This window comes from Delphinus delphis, chromosome 3 (assembly GCF_949987515.2).
Source record: "Delphinus delphis chromosome 3, mDelDel1.2, whole genome shotgun sequence".
NCBI classification, from domain to species: domain Eukaryota; kingdom Metazoa; phylum Chordata; class Mammalia; order Artiodactyla; family Delphinidae; genus Delphinus; species Delphinus delphis.
The window spans coordinates 127,565,294-127,583,313 of NC_082685.1; the positions used below are offsets into that span (position 1 = coordinate 127,565,294).

Consider the following 18,020-nt stretch of genomic DNA (forward strand, 5'->3'; position numbering starts at 1 on the left):
ATGTATATGTATAGCTGATTTGCTTTGCTGTACACTTGAAACTAACACAACATTGTAAATCAACTATACTCCAATAAAATTTAAAAAAAAAATAAAGAAGGAACTACAATGAGAAAAAAAATAAATGAGAACTTTTCTAAAGGGTATTCTGTGACTAAAGAACACGAGATTGAGGGCATGGAGAATGTGGCATGGTTGGGCTGCTTGTAACTCCTTTTATTTACACCATAATTCTTGCTCTTGTTTTGGAAATTGATAGTATGGGAAGGAAAAGGTACATGACAATACTTAATATGGGGCTCTGTCTAAATTTAATGGAATCAGTCATCATACACCATGACCTAGCTTCTCTGGTGACAAAACATAATCCTCCCATAACTAATATTGTGCTATTTTTCTGATTTTCTCTTTAGAATAGTTTCCTTCAATGTCTATCAGTTTTTAAGGAGTGGGTGTGTAGGGGGGTTGGTTTACAACTGATAATGAGGATAATTATCTCAATCAACTGGACTGCAGAGATAAATAACCAAGGCCATCCCAACATTAAATGAACAAATAGGGCGCCAGAACCCTCCAGCTAGACTGGGAACCCCACATTAGGCAAATAGTGCCATAGATTTAGAAATAGGTAAAATTAAACTGGGATTGTATCAATTTAGACTGAGAAGATTTGGCCTTTACTCATTTCACAGTGCAGTGGCTGAGTGCATATTATTTGCTGACTGGACAATTAGAAAATGAGGACCGGGACTTCCTTGGTGGTCCAGTGGTTAAGAGTCCACGCTTCCAATGCAGGGGGCCGGGGTTCGATCCCTGGTCAGGGAAATAGATCCTGCACGCTGGAACTAAGAGCCTGAATGCCACAACTAAAGATCCTGCATGCCACAACGAAGATCCCGCGTGCTGCAACTAAAATAAAAAAAAGATCCCGCATGCCACAACTAAGACCCAGTGCAGCCAAATAAATAAATACATACATATATATTTTTTAAAAAGAAAGGAAAATGAGGACCAACAGTATGTGTCATAAAGTACTAAACATTCTAAATATTCACTGAGGTTGGAAAGCAGACTTGATGGAGATTACATTCATGATGGAAAATACTAGTAAGGTTCAAGTAAGGCATGAGCGTAACCATTCATTTTTAAAGCCTAAAACTCTGTTTTCTAAATAGGATCATCAACAATCCCACACATTTTCTTTTTCATTAAAAATATTACCCAGAAACCAAGCTGAACATCTAGAACTAGGAAATGAGCTCTTACCACAATCTCCTCTCTGAGGAGTTATGTGACAGGTATAATTAGTGTCCTTCAAGACAAATCCACTCCCCAAAGACAGGCAACTAATTTCAAAGAAAAGAAGGCACAATAAAATAGATAGGAACCAAGAAAATCCTGTGAGAAAATAACAGTATTTGCAATAAACATTTTGACACACAGCTGCACATAAGGAGCTGCTAAGAAGTCTATTTTCAGAGTATAAGTGAAGCAGAACAAATAGCAATCATATTTATATAATATCTTTCATCCAAGAAACCAAATCTTTTATTTAATCTTCATATTCCCTATATAGCCTGTCTTAGGTAAGGCTGCAGGAACAAGAATTTAGCTTCTAGCCTTGACTTTAGTGTCAGTGTTTATGGAATTATAATTACCACCTCCAAGTACAGATGAGGTTAGGCGACAAAGCACAAAGTCAGACGGGACAGGCATCTCTATTCCCCTAGCTCCTTCTCTGTACATAATCAGCACATTAACTGCTAATGTGTGCTTCATGCTTCAGTCTTCAAGGCTTTTGCTATTTCCTGGATCACCAAAAAAAAAAAGGAAAGATTCTCTGTGACCAGAATATAAGCCCAGGTTTGCCCTCTTTGGTCTGGGCAGATACTGAGTAAACTTAAGTACTTAATTAAAACGTCTTTAGTTCCAGGCTTTACATTTTTTAACGTGTCTGCATTCTTCCTGGAGCTAATTCTGGGCCAGAACTAAGTCCAGCAAATGAAAGAATAAGTGGAAAAAACAAAGAAATAAAAAAAAATCCAGAGACAGAAAGTTGGTTGATGGAACTTTGAGGCCATAAGAGATGAGTAAATATTTCTCATTGAGTTAGATGACATTTCTGGCCATTTTTAGGGGCCCCCAAATATGTGTTGTATATTTATTGTTCTAAGGCATTCCTCACAAAATATCCCTCCAAAAATAAAGATAAAAGAAGACCATTTTAGGGCTGGAATCAGTGTTAGTTCCTACAGGAATTAACCAGGTAACTTCAAGTCACTTTGCCCAGTATGGAAGATGAGACAATTTTGATTTCTCTTCATCAATTCTACCTACATATCAGCTCCATCTTACTGAGAAGTTGGAAGGTCTTACTATATAGACAAAAGTTGGGTGAGATAGGCAATACCTCCCTACACACTTGAACTGAGAGCACTGATTTGTTTTCTTCAAAATATTCTGATACTCTTGTGGCCCTTGGTCATCAACTTTTTGTAAGACATGTAATTGATATGTGCCTGGGACTGTGAAGGCTATGAAGAAACAAAATGAGTAAGATCAAGTCCTATATACCTCTCTTTCTGTCATTCATACATTCATTCATTCAACAAATATTTATTGAACATCTAGTATGTGCCAGGGACTATTCTAGACACACAGATATAAAACTGCATAAAAGGGACAGAGATTTGCTATTCTATGAAGCATGCTTGCTGGGGAGACAGATGTGGTAAATAAGTCAATTAGAAAATATATTAGAGAGTGGTAAATGCTATGGAAACAAGATAAAGCCAAGAAAGGGGATACGGAGTGCTAAAGAGGGTTGCAATATAAAATAGGGTGGGAGGGGCACACCTTGATGATAAGGTGATGTTACAGTGAAGAATGGAAGGCGATGAGGGGAGAGCCATAAGATATCTGAGGAAGAGACTTCCAGGCAGTGGGCATAGCAGGAGTAAATGCCCTGAGGTTGAAGCATGTCTGGTATGTTCTAGGAATGGCAAAGAGGCTGGTGTAGCCCAACCAAGAGGGAGAGCAGGAGAAGGTGAGGTCAGAGAGGCAGTGGGTAAACTGTGCAGGGCTTGTCGGCTCTCGTAAGGGCTTTGGCTTTAATGCAGGGGAGGTGGGATGCTGTGAATATTTGTAGCAGAGGAGTGACACGATCTGATTTACAGTCTGAAAAGCTCATTCCATCTGCTGTGCTGGGAAGATGCTGGAGGCTAGGGCAGTGCTAGAAGCAGGGAGACCGATTAGGCTATTGTAATAATCCAGATAAGAGATGAGGTAGCATAACGAGGGTGGTAGCAGCATGTTATGGCTTGAATTGTATCCCCTCCCCAAAATGTTAAAGTTGGAATCCTTAGTACCTATGAATGTGATGGTACTTGAAAATAAGGTTTTGTAGATGATCAGATTAAGATGAGGTTGTTGGGTGGGCCCTGATCCCATAGGATGGTGAAGGAGAAATCTGGGCACAGGAAGAGACACATATAAAGGGGAGATGATATGAAAACACAGGGAGAATGTTGTCTACAGGCTAAGGAATGCCCGAGGCTGCCAGAGGGAGAGAAGCATGGAAGAGGTTCTCTCTCACAACCCTCAGAAGCAACTAACCCCACCGACACTTTGATCTGGGATTTCTAGCCCCAGAACTGAGACATTTCTGGTTTTGAAGCACTCAGTCTGTGGTACTTTGCTACAGCAGCCCTAGCAAGCTAATACACAGTGGAAACAGGGAGGGGCGGGGGTGGCGGTGGGAATTTGAATATGTGATTGGTTCTTACTATTCACGGATTCCATATTTTTGATTTGCTAAAGTTTATCTGTAACCTCAAAATAAGTACTCATGGCCCTTTCACAGACATTTACAGACATGAGCAGTGATTAGAAATCCGAGTGGCCCAAACACATACTCCTAGTTGAGCTGAACAAGGGCATGTTCTGCCTTCTTGTTTCAGCTCTCACCCTGTAAATAAGTGCCCTTTCACAATACATTTAGAGTCATACTCTTCACATTTTGGTTTTTTTATTGATGATTTTGCTGTTCAATATGACCTCCAAGCATAATGCTGAAGTGCTGTCTCATGTTTCCGAGTGCAAGAAGGCTGTGGTGTGCCTTACAGAGGAAAAAGGTGTGTTGGATAAGCTTCATGTCGGCATGAGTTGCATTGCTGTAGGCCATGAGTTCGATGTCAGGAATCAACAATATATATTAAACACAGTGTCTTGAAGCAGAAACACACCTATCATAAGGAATGTATTGATCGGCTGGCAAAAATGTTGTGAACAGAAGCTCGCAGGAACCTAACCCCATACTTCCCCAATGGGGCAGATTCTGTACTCACTAATTCAACACTCTTGATAACTTTATAGAGCATAACTACCTCGAAGGACAAAAGAGATGTATTTTGAAATTAGAGCCAAGATAATAACAGTATATTTTTTTAAAGACTGGATGTGGGCTCTGAGAAAATGAGAAGTTAAGATTAACCTCAATGTTTTTGGCCTGATAAACTGGAAAGATGGAGACAGAAAAGACAATGGAGGGAACAGGGTATATTTTGTTTTTGTTTTTTGGGAAGGAGCTGTGGATTAGGAGCTGTCTATCTTATAAATATAAACTTGAGCTTAAGTTGGATGACGTGAAAATTTCAGAGGAAGAAAACTGTTTTATGGCTGGGTCCAAGCAGCTGTTAAGAAATGTAGTCATTAAGATCCAGGGAGAGGAGAGACACCTTGATGCCCAGTGTGGGGTGGTGGTAAAGCTCGGGGGTCAGACGTCTGTGCTCTATTCCCACCACTGCCCCCTCCAAGCTGTCACAGAACTGACCTTGTAGTTGAGAAGACCTTGAACAAGATTAGGAAGCTCTGAACATAGGCTTAGCAATTGCTCATCATATCTCGGCTGTTATTACCAGGCTAAAATTCTTTCATATTGAATATGAGGTCACCTTAATTTAAGACCATTATATATTTTTGGAGAAAAAGAAAGAGACAGAAAACTGCAGAGGAAAAGAATATTTGAAGGTGAAATTTCATTCCAGTTCTAGTACATCTGCAATGGTACCCTGAATGTCATGGAAATGAATTATTTAAAACTGGTGGGATGATGGTGTCGGACTTTTATCCTCAGTCTGGTGGTTTTAAAAAAAATATCAACCTGCTCACCAGATTTCCTGCCTTAAAAAAAAAAAAAAAACCTTGTATTTATAGTTTCTCATTGTGTCATCAAAAGCAGAATGTAAATAAATAAGGTGGGGGAAGTAAACCAGAGACAATCTCCTACAGGAAACACAGCAGCTTGTGGCCATGCCAGACTTAGAACAGAAATGCATTTAAAGTCAGGAATGGGGAAGAATTTAAACCAAGTTAAAATTCTCTGCAGTGTGTATAAACATTTGAGTTTTAGTGCTAGACATTCAGGAAGAGCCTGGACAGCAGATCCAAATTCCATATACCTGGGGTCACGCTCCCACGGAGACCCAGGAAACTCTCTAGGCCACAACTCCTCTGAGCAACATTTCAAAGGCAGTGAATTTTCAGTGGTGATCTTCTGTTTCTAGAACTATCTAAATCTATTTGGGCCTTGTCTCTCTAATAAATCATTCATTTATTTCTTAAATCAAAGCCCATTGGAGGATTCAAACCACAGAATACTCTGTTTTCAAAAAAGAGGTAACTTCTATTTTCTCAAAATTATGGAGTCACTAAATTGCTGCTCTTGACTTTGAACTCCACACAGCTGTCTCCTTAACACACTGCAGGTTGGAGCAAATGGGGGTCTGGCCAATTAGTCTAGTTACTGACCACAGTGACACAGTTTCGCCACCTGGACAAAGCTGAAGAACACTGTAAACCTTGTTGCAGCATCCAAAGCGATTGTTTACAGCCACTTCACTTCCCTGTGTCTTTTTAAAAAATATGCCAACCAATTCAGATAACCTCACTAGATGTGTACTTTCCATGCGGGTTTCACTCACTTTCAATAAATAATTCTTGAGCAGTCACTCAGTGCCAGGCCCTGGGGTAGGCAAGGAGATATAAAGGCGAAAAAGAGAAGGCATAGCCCTTGTCTTCAAGGAACTTGGAATCCAGCAGGAAACCATAAAGTGAAATAGGCATTTACTTTATAAGATAAACCACTGGTGGTGTTTCAAGAGCCTACAATAGGAGCAAGTAAACACATCTGGAGTTGAAAAAACCTATCGGAGGAAATGATGGTCAAGCTGAGATCGAAAGGATGAGAGGAAATTAGCTTGATCTGTGTGAGGGCTGGAGGGATGTGGTTTCTTGTAGAAGGCAGGGCATGTGCAAAGGCCTCTTCTGAAGAGGAAGAGAAACAGAAGTATACGGAACCCAGAAGTATTCAAGGAACTAAAAGAAGTTCAAAAACTGGAAAGACTTTGGGGAGGGGGAAGGTAAGCTGGGACGAAGTGAGAGAGTGGCATGGACATATATACACTACCAAACGTAAAATAGATAGCTAGTGGGAAGCAGCCACATAGCACAGGGAGATCAGCTCGGTGCTATGTGACCACCTAGAGGGGTGGGATAGGGAGGGTGGGAGGGAGGGAGACGCAAGATGGAGGGGATATGGGGATATATGTATATGTATAGCTGATTCACTTTGTTAAATAGCAGAAACTAACACACCATTGTAAAGCAATTGTACTCCAATAGAGATGTCAAAAAAAAAATTGGAAAGACTTTAACAAGCATAATAATACAAGGTCAGCATCTGGTTTCCAAAGTATTGGATGCAATATAAAGCAAGCACCTGAGGCCCTCTTCAGAGAACATAAGCTCAAACTGCCTTCTGTCTAAGGTATAACGTAGAAAAATGGAATTTAGGGAGGATAGTCTAGGTAGCATGGAATCCATGCATTCCCTTGAGTGGTTACCATTTGATTCTTGGATCGTCTGAGACCACAAGAAGTCTATGTGCTTGGAGTATATTTTCCGAGCCTCCCACAGGGGCCTTCACTGAACATACTCTAATGTTTGTCTTCTATGTTTTAAAGGCACTATAAAAAAGGAGTCTCATGAGGTCTTTTTAGTACTAGTTGTGAAAGCCATTGTTGACATAAACCCAATGTGTCCCCAAATGAAACATATTTCCAGCAGAATTTAATAAAAAAAAAACAACTTTCTTTGCCCTCAGGGATTGGTATAGCAATTTTTACCCCTTCCTATATTGAGAGCTGTATATTACATCAGGTTTAATTATTTTTTTCAGCCATGATTTTCACCTCGGTTTCAAAGAGTCTCAGAACCAAATTTTGTTTTAAACACAAGAGCCCTTTTGCCCTTTACACTTCCATAAGCTTTAAAATTCTCTATCAGACACCCTCAAACTGGACTCACCTGTCTGAAAGGCCAGCCACTCATTCCATTCCATTCCTGCAAGGGCTCTGCTCAACTGCCACCTCTGTTATCAGCATGATAACATGCTGGGCATGTTCCAAAGTAGCTCACCTCAGGCTAATGCCACACAGCTCTGCCTTCCACAATGAAGCTTCCCTGTTGCCACTGAAATGAGTCATCCACGGATGTGTAACACGGAAATGTGGAGGAGTTAAAGCCTGAACCTCTGACCAGTAGAAGACAAAGGCTCATGGGGAAATTCTTCTCCCTTCCTCTACCTGACGGTCTCTCTGAAGAAGTTCCTGCGAGACCTGTGGTCAGTTGCGCTTGATACCAAGTGGTGACTGGTTTGCCAGACGTCCCCCAGTGTTGGTTCCCCCTTCTCCGTGCCACACACCCCTTTCTTCTCTCTTGCTTCCCTGAGACTGTACTTCCCAACAAAGTATTAGCATTTAAGCTTTTCCCATCCTGTTTCTAGGGAACTAGGGCTAAAACAATATTCCCTCCTGATTTTGGGGGTCACTCTCTACTCCTATTTTATTAAGCATATTCTATGTATCTTTTGTGTTTACTTCACATTCTTTTTGAAAATGTATAGACTCAAGATAAACTTATAAATAAGATCACAGTGGGCTTCATTTTGTATTAACTTTACAGAACTTGGGAACTTGGCTAAAGAGAGTATTTTTATTTAATTTAATTCCTCAAACAAAATTCTACTGGCAAATTCAAAGTACAGTCTAACGTGTTTTCAAAAAAGGAACAGCCTCTATTTCCTCAAAATGATTTGTTACTTTGCTGCTATTCTCTCTAAATCTCTATACCTGCTTTCTTAACTGACTAGGATTTGTGTGTAAATAAATTCTAAGAAACTATTCACTTCATCTAAATCTTCCTACAGTTAGATAGTTTAAGGATTTTACTGAGATCACAGCCAACAAGCATTTTCTTTTCTTTCTATATAATGAAAGTACATTTTGTTGAGAAGAGTATTTGAAACTTTAGCCGCAAATAAATTTCAATTAATTTTTCTTTTTGCTATGTATGATTTTCTGTATTTTTTCTAGCCTTAAGGTCAGTCCTTGGATACCAGTAATTTAAAGAATCTGTTCCTTTGTACTTGTTTTGCATAGGAATACCTTATTTCTTGTTGTAGAAAGGCATCGTGGAATATCAGCAAGTCCCTCCTTCTTCACTGCTGCTGGACAATACCGTATATGTAAGTAAGTTAGTACTGCTGAACTGGATTTTTTCCCCCAAACAGGTTTTTTTTTCTTACTATACAATTCTGTTTCTATTCCTTAAACATTTCCCAAGGTTTTTGATGGGTTGAGTTCATCAATTAACAGTAATTTTTAAAATGCCCATTTTGTGCTAGTTACTACATTAAGTAAGAAATACAAAATTTTTCTCTACAAATAGTTTATATTCTATTAGGAACTTAGGACAACTATATACCTAACAACAATAAAAAGTTGAATATAATATTGCCATAGCAGCAATACACATATGATATTAAATCTTTGCTGGGAGGAAGAATAGAACCATTAATTCCTATGTTGGTCTGAAGTAATTTCTATATTTTTTTGTTGGGTTATCAAGCAAGTATGTGAACCTCTATAGTTCCTTGGATCATCCATTCAAAATACATATTGGATTAATGTGGTATACATATATATACACAATGGAATATTATTCAGCCTTAAAAAGGAAGGAAATTCTGACATATACTACTTCATGGAATGAAACTTAAGAACATTATGCTAAATGTAATCAAAACCACAATGAGGTATCACCTCACACTGGTCAGAATGGCCATCATCAAAAGATCTACAAACAATAAATGCTGGAAAGGGTGTGGAGAAAAGGGAACCCTCTTGTACTGTTGGTGGGAATGGAAATTGATACAGCCACTATGGAGAACAGTATGAAGGTTCATTAAAAAACTACAAATAGAACTACCATATGACCCAGCAACCCCACTACTGGGCATATTCCCTGAGAAAACCATAATTCAAAAAGAGTCATGTACCAAAATGTTCATTGCAGCTCTATTTACAATAGCCCGGAGATGGAAACAACCTAAGTGTCCATTGACAGATGAATGGATAAAGAAGATGTGGCACATATATACAATGGAATATTACTCAGCCATGAAAAGGAACAAAATTGAGTTATTTGTAGTGAGGTGGATGGACCTAGAGTCTGTCATACATAGTGAAGTAAGTCAGAAAGAGAAAAACAAATACTGTATACTAATGCACACATATGGAATCTTAAAAAACGGTACTGATGAATCTGGCTGCAGGGCAGGAATAAAGATGGAGATGTAGAGAATGGACTTGAGGACACGGGGAGGGGGAAGGGTAAGCTGGGATGAAGTGAGAGAGTGGCATCGACATATATACACTAGCAAATGTAAAATGGATGGCTAGTGGGAAGATGCTGCATAGCACAGGGAGATCAGCTCAGTGCTTTGTGAAGACCTAGAGGGGTGGGATAGAGAGGATGGGAGGGAGGCTCAAGAGGGAGGGGATATGGGGATATATGTATACTTATAGCTGTTTCACTTTGTTGTGCAACAAAAACTAACACGACATTGTAAAGCAATTATACTCCAACAAAGATATATATAAAAAAAGAACATTATGCTAAATGAAATAAGCCAGTCACACACAAAAAAGGAAATACTGTATGATTCCACTTATATGAGGTACTTAGAGTAGTATGAATAGAGCAGTCATATTCATGGACATAGAAAGTAGAATAATGGTCCAGGGGTTGGGGATAAAGGAGAATGGGAAGTTATTTAATGGGCACAGAGTTTCAGTTTTGCAAGATGAAGAGTTGTGGAGATGGACTGTAGTGATGGTTGCACAACAATAAGAATGTATTTAATACCACTGAACTGTGCACTTAAAAATGATTAAGATTGTAAATTTTAAGTTTTGTATATTTTACCACAATAAAAATTTAGAAAAAAGTTTTAATAAAATTGTACTGTATTCAGTACTAGGGAAAAGAGATGAATGAACTCACACTGCAATACAGAAGACAAAATGTAATCAGATAAAAACAGAGTCTGCTAGGTTTTTTATGTGGTCTGCAGAAGTGCTAGTGTGGCATGGAAGCAGAGATATGGGAGTGAATAGCATTGTCCACTGGGAATGGAAATTGTGGTGGGTGGGAAACGAGATAGTGGTATCTTCAAAAGCTTCATAGAAGAGCTGTTATTTGAGATGGGCTTGAAAGGGGAATAAGAATTTAGAAAGATAGCAGAGAAGGTATTCCAAGCAGAGGAACAGAGTTATTGAAAGAATGGAACATTAGTAAATTGAGAAAAGTTCTGTCTGGTTGAAACCTAGGACCAGTGGAGGAGAGTGGTAGGAGATGATGTTAATGGAATAGCTATGAGGAGGCAACACTGCCCACCATGTTAGAGGGTGTGGACTTCATTCTAAATCAATGGTCTTAACCAGAAATGGGCATCAGGATCACTTTTAGAGCTGACACACATACATATACCAATATTTATCACTGCAGACTTGGTTTTGTTTGTATAGAGTGGAGCCTGGGCTTCTTCATACTGTCAAGGTTCCACAGTGATTCAGAGAGGCTCCCAGAATCTCCACTATAAGTAATAAGATATTATTAAAGGTTTTATTATTAAGATGAGAGACGTTACTTAGCTCTGACGGCAATATGACAGATGACCTGGAGAGGGTGGGACTTGCCAGTAAGCATACAAGGTAGAAAATTCCTAAAGTGCTGAGAGCTAAGGTTCTTAAAGAGCTCATGACAGTCTGAATTTAGATAGTGGCAGTAGGAACAAAAGCCTTCAGAAAGTTAAAACTACTGGACTTGGTGGACAGTGAGAAGTAATGGGTAAAGAGAGAGAAATCAAAATTAGAGCTCAGATTTCCACATCAGACAACTGGGTGCAGGTGGATCCACTAACTGAGATAGTAAATATTGGCATAGGTACTAACTACAATATCTGGCAGATTGTCAAAGAGTAGGTGCTCAATAACTGTTGAATGAATGAAAAATCCCTAGTAAACCAATGATTATACAGTTGTGGATGAAAACATGACTAAGAGTTGGTTTATGGATAAGCTTTGTGGGGTTTTGACAAATCTAGATATCCGGGGGAGGTAGAGTGGAAGGTTGTGAAAAAGAAATGCAAAACAGAGGGTACCATCAAAACACAAAACCCACAAAGGTTGGAAAGTTTAGGCTCGGTTCCAAAAACAGTGAATGGTTCAGTATGGCTTTAGAATAGTGAGAGATGAGACTGTAAAAATATAGGGACTCCATGATATCATGTGTCTGAAAGTCAGTCTGAGGAAGTTTTAATTAATTAAGGAGTGATGGTAAGTCATGGCTTTTGGGCAGGAGTCTTCCATGATCTTTAGGATCATGTTCTTTTGGGAGACTCTTATAGCAGCAGTGGGATAGGATGGATTCGGATGGGAAGAAATCTAAGGGGGAAAAGATCAGTTAGAAGGCTATTATAAAGGAAGAAGCAAAAGATAAGAAGAAGAAGCTGAGCCATGATGGTCATGTGATTTCTCAGGCAGGAGCAGATTCAAAGGATAGTCAGGAAAAAAATTAATATGCAAGATCAGGCTCCAGAATAGGATGGATGGAAGTTAGAGTTGGATACAAGGTGGAACCTGGGTGGCAAAGCATTGTGGTCTCAATGAACAGCAAAAATTGAAGTCAGGAAGGTGAGCAGTTTCAGGTGAAGACAAGTGATTCTGAAATGGCAGCAGGATGTCCAGGTGTATAAATATTTCGGATACCAGGAAATGCAACATTGCACTTCACAAGACAGACTGGGGCCCGGTAGTTAAACTTGGGAGCCATCTGGTACAAGTGATAAATGATGTGTACAAGTGGATAAGATGGCCAAGGAAACAGAATAAGCCCAAGAAAAAAGCCATGAGAGGATGCTTACCCTTTGCTGGGTGAGGGAGGGAGTGAAAGCTAGGAAGTAGAAAGAGGAGCGGTCTGAGAGACACAAGAATAATCTGGGAAATGTGCCTCTAAGACAACAGGAAACAGAATTTCAAAGGGAAGAGTGGGTAAATAGAGTCAAATAGAGAATTGGAGGAGGTAGGGGAGAAGTGAGGTAGGGCAGATGGTCTCTTGACAGGTGAGAGAGCCTGGGTGGGGTTGCAGAGGGAAGGCGTGGAGGAGGGCATGAGGAACACTTTTCCACAGTGTTTCTGATGCGAGAGTCAGAGGTACTGCTAGGATGGCTCTTGGCACTGTTACCATTTGGTTTCAAAGAACTCAACAGATCCATCTCTTCTCAGTCATCATATAACTTTCATTGGAACAACGGGCCAGAGCTATGGGTGCAAACAGATTTAGGAACCCTGATGTCTGAAATCTAATTCATGAACACTCCTGGGTCTTATCATTTCCAGAGAGGAAATAGTCAAAGTTAAAATGACCATTTTGTATGACAATATGTGTGCCAGAGCTATGTGTGGCAATTAACTGGATAGCACCATGGTATTCATTGGACCAACCTTTTTGTTACTAATTTAAAATGCTACTTTTATCATAAACCAAATCCCATATGGCTTTGTGTCTATATCTGGACTCTCTATTTCATTCCATTCTATACCAAACCTCCTGGTATTTGATTGGGATTGCCTTGAGTTTATGAATTTATTTGTGAAGAACTGGCATTTCTTACAATATTCAGTCTACTGAAAAGAGGGGTACTTAAGCCTTCTGCTATGCCCCTCAGTTGAAGATAATTATTTTTTCATAGAGGTCCTAAGCTTGTCTTTTTCAGTTTACAGCTATATATTTCCCTTTTGAGTTGCTATTGTTAGTGGTATTATTACAATTTTTTTGTATTGTAAGTGTGTGTGTGTGTGTGTGTGTAAATAAGAAAGATGTAGGTGCATTTTCAGATAAGCAAAAAAATTTTAAAGAAACAATCTAAGGCAAACTGAAATTTTTAATAGCATCTGACCTTCACTGAGCTGATACACATATAAAAAAATCATTTTGGATAATACTATCATGTAAAACAGAAAAAAAATGTTTATTTTACCTGTGTAATTTTTCCTTCGATAAGATAAGCCATGACTGTATTTGGAGTTAAAATGTGGTGTCTGTTTAGTCCTGGTCCTACCAGTGAGCTCACTTTCCTCCTAATACCACACAAAGCGCAACTAGACTCTGGCTCTTTCCCCAGAAAAGTAGCCCTGTTCCGCCCTGCTGCTTTAATTCATGACCATGACCATGACCATCAGCTTTTCCGTGTCTCCTCCTGAGGTGCTGGTGGAATAGGCTGAAGGAGCTGCAGCCACAGCAATCAACCCCCCATAGCAAATCCCACAGACAGAGGTGTTTTCACATGGTTTGATGTAGCTGGGAGTCAAGAAAGGTTTCAGTTTTTTCTTTTTCTTCATCCCTGTCCTTTGGAACTTTTCAATTTGAAGAAAAACTGGAAACTATCTAACAAATCCAGATAAGGGGTCAGCAAACTTTTACTGTAAACAGCCAGACAGAAGATGTTTTAGGCTTGTGGGCTCTATGGTCTCTGTTGCAGCTACTTAACTCTGCTGTTGTACCATGAAAGTAGTCATAGACAATAAGTAAATGAACCTGGCTGTGCTCTAATAAAACTTTATTTATAAAACAAGTGGTGAGCCAGTTGTGGCTCATAGTTCAAATTTGGCCTCTGGTTCATGGTTTCCAGATTCCTATTTTAGACCAGTATGCTTCCAGACCATTCATTATTTGTACTTCAAAAAATCAAAAGCAATGTACGTGTCCCCACGGAACTAAAGATCACAGGATGCAAAGCACTGGAGTGAACAAAATAGAGCAAAATCATCAAAATGATTTCTTATCAATCCTTAAATGGGTCTGAGCATAGCTAGCCCTTATTTGCTTTATGAAACACAAGTGGGATCACAGTATATAAAAATACACATATTACATTGTGGTGTGATCACTGCTTTGAGGAGGGAGAGAGAGGTGAGTGAAAAAAAGTCATTATTAGTAATGCGAACATTTGCTCTTACTTACCAATCCTGTACTGCATTGAAGGATTCTTCATTTGTGATGTCATACATTAAAATAAAGCCCATGGCTCCACGATAATAGGCTGTGGTGATAGTCCTGTATCTTTCCTGGCCTGCTGTGTCCTACAAAATAAAAATAATAATCTGTCAAAAAATGAGGCAATACACCTTCTGGGAAGTGATTAGTTATTCCCAAAATAGTCATAACAGAGAGTCTAAATTGTATTTACAATGTATAGCTATATATGTTTTTCAGTCTTGTTTTTCCTAATGATTTTCATATGGCCGCTCTGCAGTATTATGAGCAAATCTTTTTTTTGGGGGGGTGTAAAGAACTAGCTCAGAGTACCTTCTACATATGTTCATTCCCATTAAGGAGCATTTAACTATAGAAAAGAAAATAAGAAGAAAAATCATACATATCAAAATCTGTGGCTTTTGTAGAGTTTAAAACCAGAAGAGTACATTAGCTCCAGCATTATGTATTTACTGTCTATCTGCTAAGTACAAGCCTCTGTGGGGGAAAAAAGAGAAAAGGACCTTTTATGAAAAGGTCCCTGCATTTAAAAGCATGCAGTGTAGTTTCCAGTTATTCAATGGTAAAATGACAATTAAAATACCTACTTTGTGTGGGTGTTTGAGTCGGACAGATCTGGAGTTCCCACTCTCCCATTAGAGAGCTTGGGGGGACATGCACAGGCTGCTGAGCCTCTATTAACTTAAACCCCCTAAAGTCTAGCATGCCTGTTAGGGTGACATGAAATAATGCATGGAAAGTGCTTCACTGAGCCCGACACACAAAAAGTGGCCAATAAATGGTAAGAACTGGCTGTTATTCCTGAAATTTGGGAAGGCAAGGCTAACACAGGATGGTAGATGGCAGCTTACAAATGCAGGGGCTCAGGGCCTGCAAAATAGTCTCATGCAGCAGTGAAATCTGAGAATCAGAGGCAGCTACAACACTGAAATGACCTATATAGGTCACAGATACTGCACGATGTAGCTGAAGAAATTATTCCTCAATTCAACTAACTCTTGCTCCTTTGTCTTCTCAGGATCTGGGGGTATAACTTACAACCCAATGCTCCTTGGCTTCCCCCTTCACCACTTTCCCAGGCGATTGGGCTCTGATTTCTCTGTCCTAGTATTCTAGGTGCTTAGCATTTTGGACAGAAATGTCACCTTCTTTCTGACTTCGGTCTGGGTCCTCTTTCTTCCCTTCTCCCAGAGATGCCTCCTTTGTATACAAAGTGCATCCCAGTTCCCCCTAAGGCAATATTAATAGGTCTTGAAGGGAAAGCTAATGTGTTGGAAGATGCAAGAAGTTCCTTTAGCATCAAAATGAAGTGAACAAAGCACCGAGCTTATCTCCCTGTGCTTTGCGGCTGCTTCCCACTAGCTAGCTATTTTACGTTTGGTCGTGTATATATGTCCATGCCACTCTCTCGTTTTGTCACAGCTTACCCTTCCCCCTCCCCATATCCTCAAGTCCATTCTCTAGTAGGTCAGACGCAAGAGGGGAGAGATATGGGAACATGTGTATATGTATAACTGCTTCACTTTGTTATAAAGCAGAAACTAACACACCATTGTACAGCAATTATACTCTAATAAAGGTGTAAAAAAATAAAATAAAATAAAATAAAACCTTAAAAAAAATGAAGTGAACATCTCCTGGGTCTCACTCTTAGAACAGGCTCATGTTGGACACACTGTTCCTCACCTGTAGGTACCCTCCTGCTCAGATGCTTGCACTCCACATCGGACTAACAGTAGGAAACTCAAGAATGCTCACAATTTTCTCCTAATTTGTGTGGTTTATTCTATTTGGCCCCTGAAAATTCAGAGAATGGTAACCAAAGAAGGTTGAGGAAATCAGCAAATGATTCTAGGAGAATGTGGGCGTGTGAAATAAAACTTGAAAATTAGCAAAGGGTGTGACTGTTCATGAGCAACAATTCCACCCTACACTTGGAGCAGGGATAAGGCTGGCCTGATTAGAGGTGTTTATTAGGTAATATTATTGAAATAATTTCCAAAGGTAAGATAAAAACAGGTTATGGTATCCAAAATAACAAAAAATGAAGCAAAACAAACGAGGAAGGTCTTTCAGAACATACCACCAATTGGCAGAAAATAAAAAGGGAAGTCTAGGTTTCACCACGTGAAAATGTGACCATTCCTTGAATATAAAAAAAAATGCTATGAAGAAAATTGAAATGATATATAATCAAATGATATTTGAATATTTTACTGTACTTTGCTTAGTATTTTATAAATATGAAGGTATAGATATTAGAGATAAACTTGGAAATCAAAAACTGCATGTAATTGGGACAATCATAAAAATTTATTAGACAGAAAGAAGACAATCTTGAGCTTATTTGGATATTTTTGGATATTCGTTGGATATAATTCCATTAACAGTATATCCAACTGTGAAATGAAGGAGAAAGAGAACCAAATGCTCAAAGACTGTGTTTAAAAAGCAAGGTATAATTAGAGATTGTGTAATATATTTTAGCTCCTGGGGAACAGAACCCCTTATAACTAGTCATTCTATTTTAAAACTTAGGCACTTTTGTCTTGGGTTCATATTTTTCAGAATACATTATCTATAAAATTACCACTTTTTTTTCCTACTGTGAAGTAATTTTAAATAGCTTTCTTTATCTCTTGGTAAAATATCTTTTTTGACATTGACCAAGTAGCCTTCTTACAGGTTAGGGACCCACTTCCTGCTGCTTTCTCTATACAAAAGACAGCTTTTCCCCAATTTCTCAATAGGAGAAAACAGCCAATATGCCCGAGGCACTGCTAAAATGTGACCCAGACCCTTCCTGTCAAGCATGTCTTCAATACAGACACTAAATAATGTTGTGTTGAAAAACTATGACATTTTCTCTCTCTTCTTGACCTCTTCCAGTGATGGCTTCTTCTTTCATAAGATGTTAATTTTATTTTGACAGCAAAGAAACTAGATCTAGTGTTATAAAACATATCAATTTCACACTGGAAGTGTATTTAATCTTCAAGGGAGCAGAAATCAAGGTCCCGTTACATTATGATTGAGATGTTACAGGAAACCACGGGGTTGGATAGCCATTATGTATCCAAATTTTAAAACAGAGAGAGGGGGACAAAAACAGCTTTTAAGAAAAAGAAAAAAAAAAGAAGCTTTCAGACAGCACTTAAGTCACAGCAAGGGGCAGGACCTTCCACAGGATTCTGACTTGAACTCAGAAACACAATCTAATTGGAGGTAGTTGTCACCTCGGAGCTCTCAGGGAGAATAAGAAATTGCACCAAGTAGGGGAAGTGTAGTAAGAAATACAGAGAGGAAATTTCCTTCCCAAATGCAAATAAAATAAAAAGAGTAAAACTAAGCTAATAGACACTAGTTGGCTCTGCATTGGTTTTGAGTACTGAAAACAATTTTAAGATTACAAACTCATTAGCATTTTCTCTCCCATTATATTAGGAAGAAAAAGGAGTCAGAAAAAATACCTCATTACATTTGACATTTACCAATAATGATAGAAGGTTATATTGGAAAGAAAAGAACATTTATAATGTCAAGTGCCACTAACGTAATTAAAT

General features: G+C 38.9%; 1 protein-coding gene across 1 annotated transcript in view; it reads right to left on the reverse strand.

The window, feature by feature from the left end:
* RAB3C (RAB3C, member RAS oncogene family) overlaps positions 1 to 18,020 on the reverse strand; it is a 302,764-nt gene that overhangs the window by 147,792 nt on the left and 136,952 nt on the right. The window contains exon 3 of the mRNA XM_060009460.1: positions 14,425 to 14,543. Within this exon, the coding sequence (XP_059865443.1) occupies positions 14,425 to 14,543 (119 nt within the window). The remainder of the gene's footprint in view (positions 1 to 14,424; positions 14,544 to 18,020) is intronic.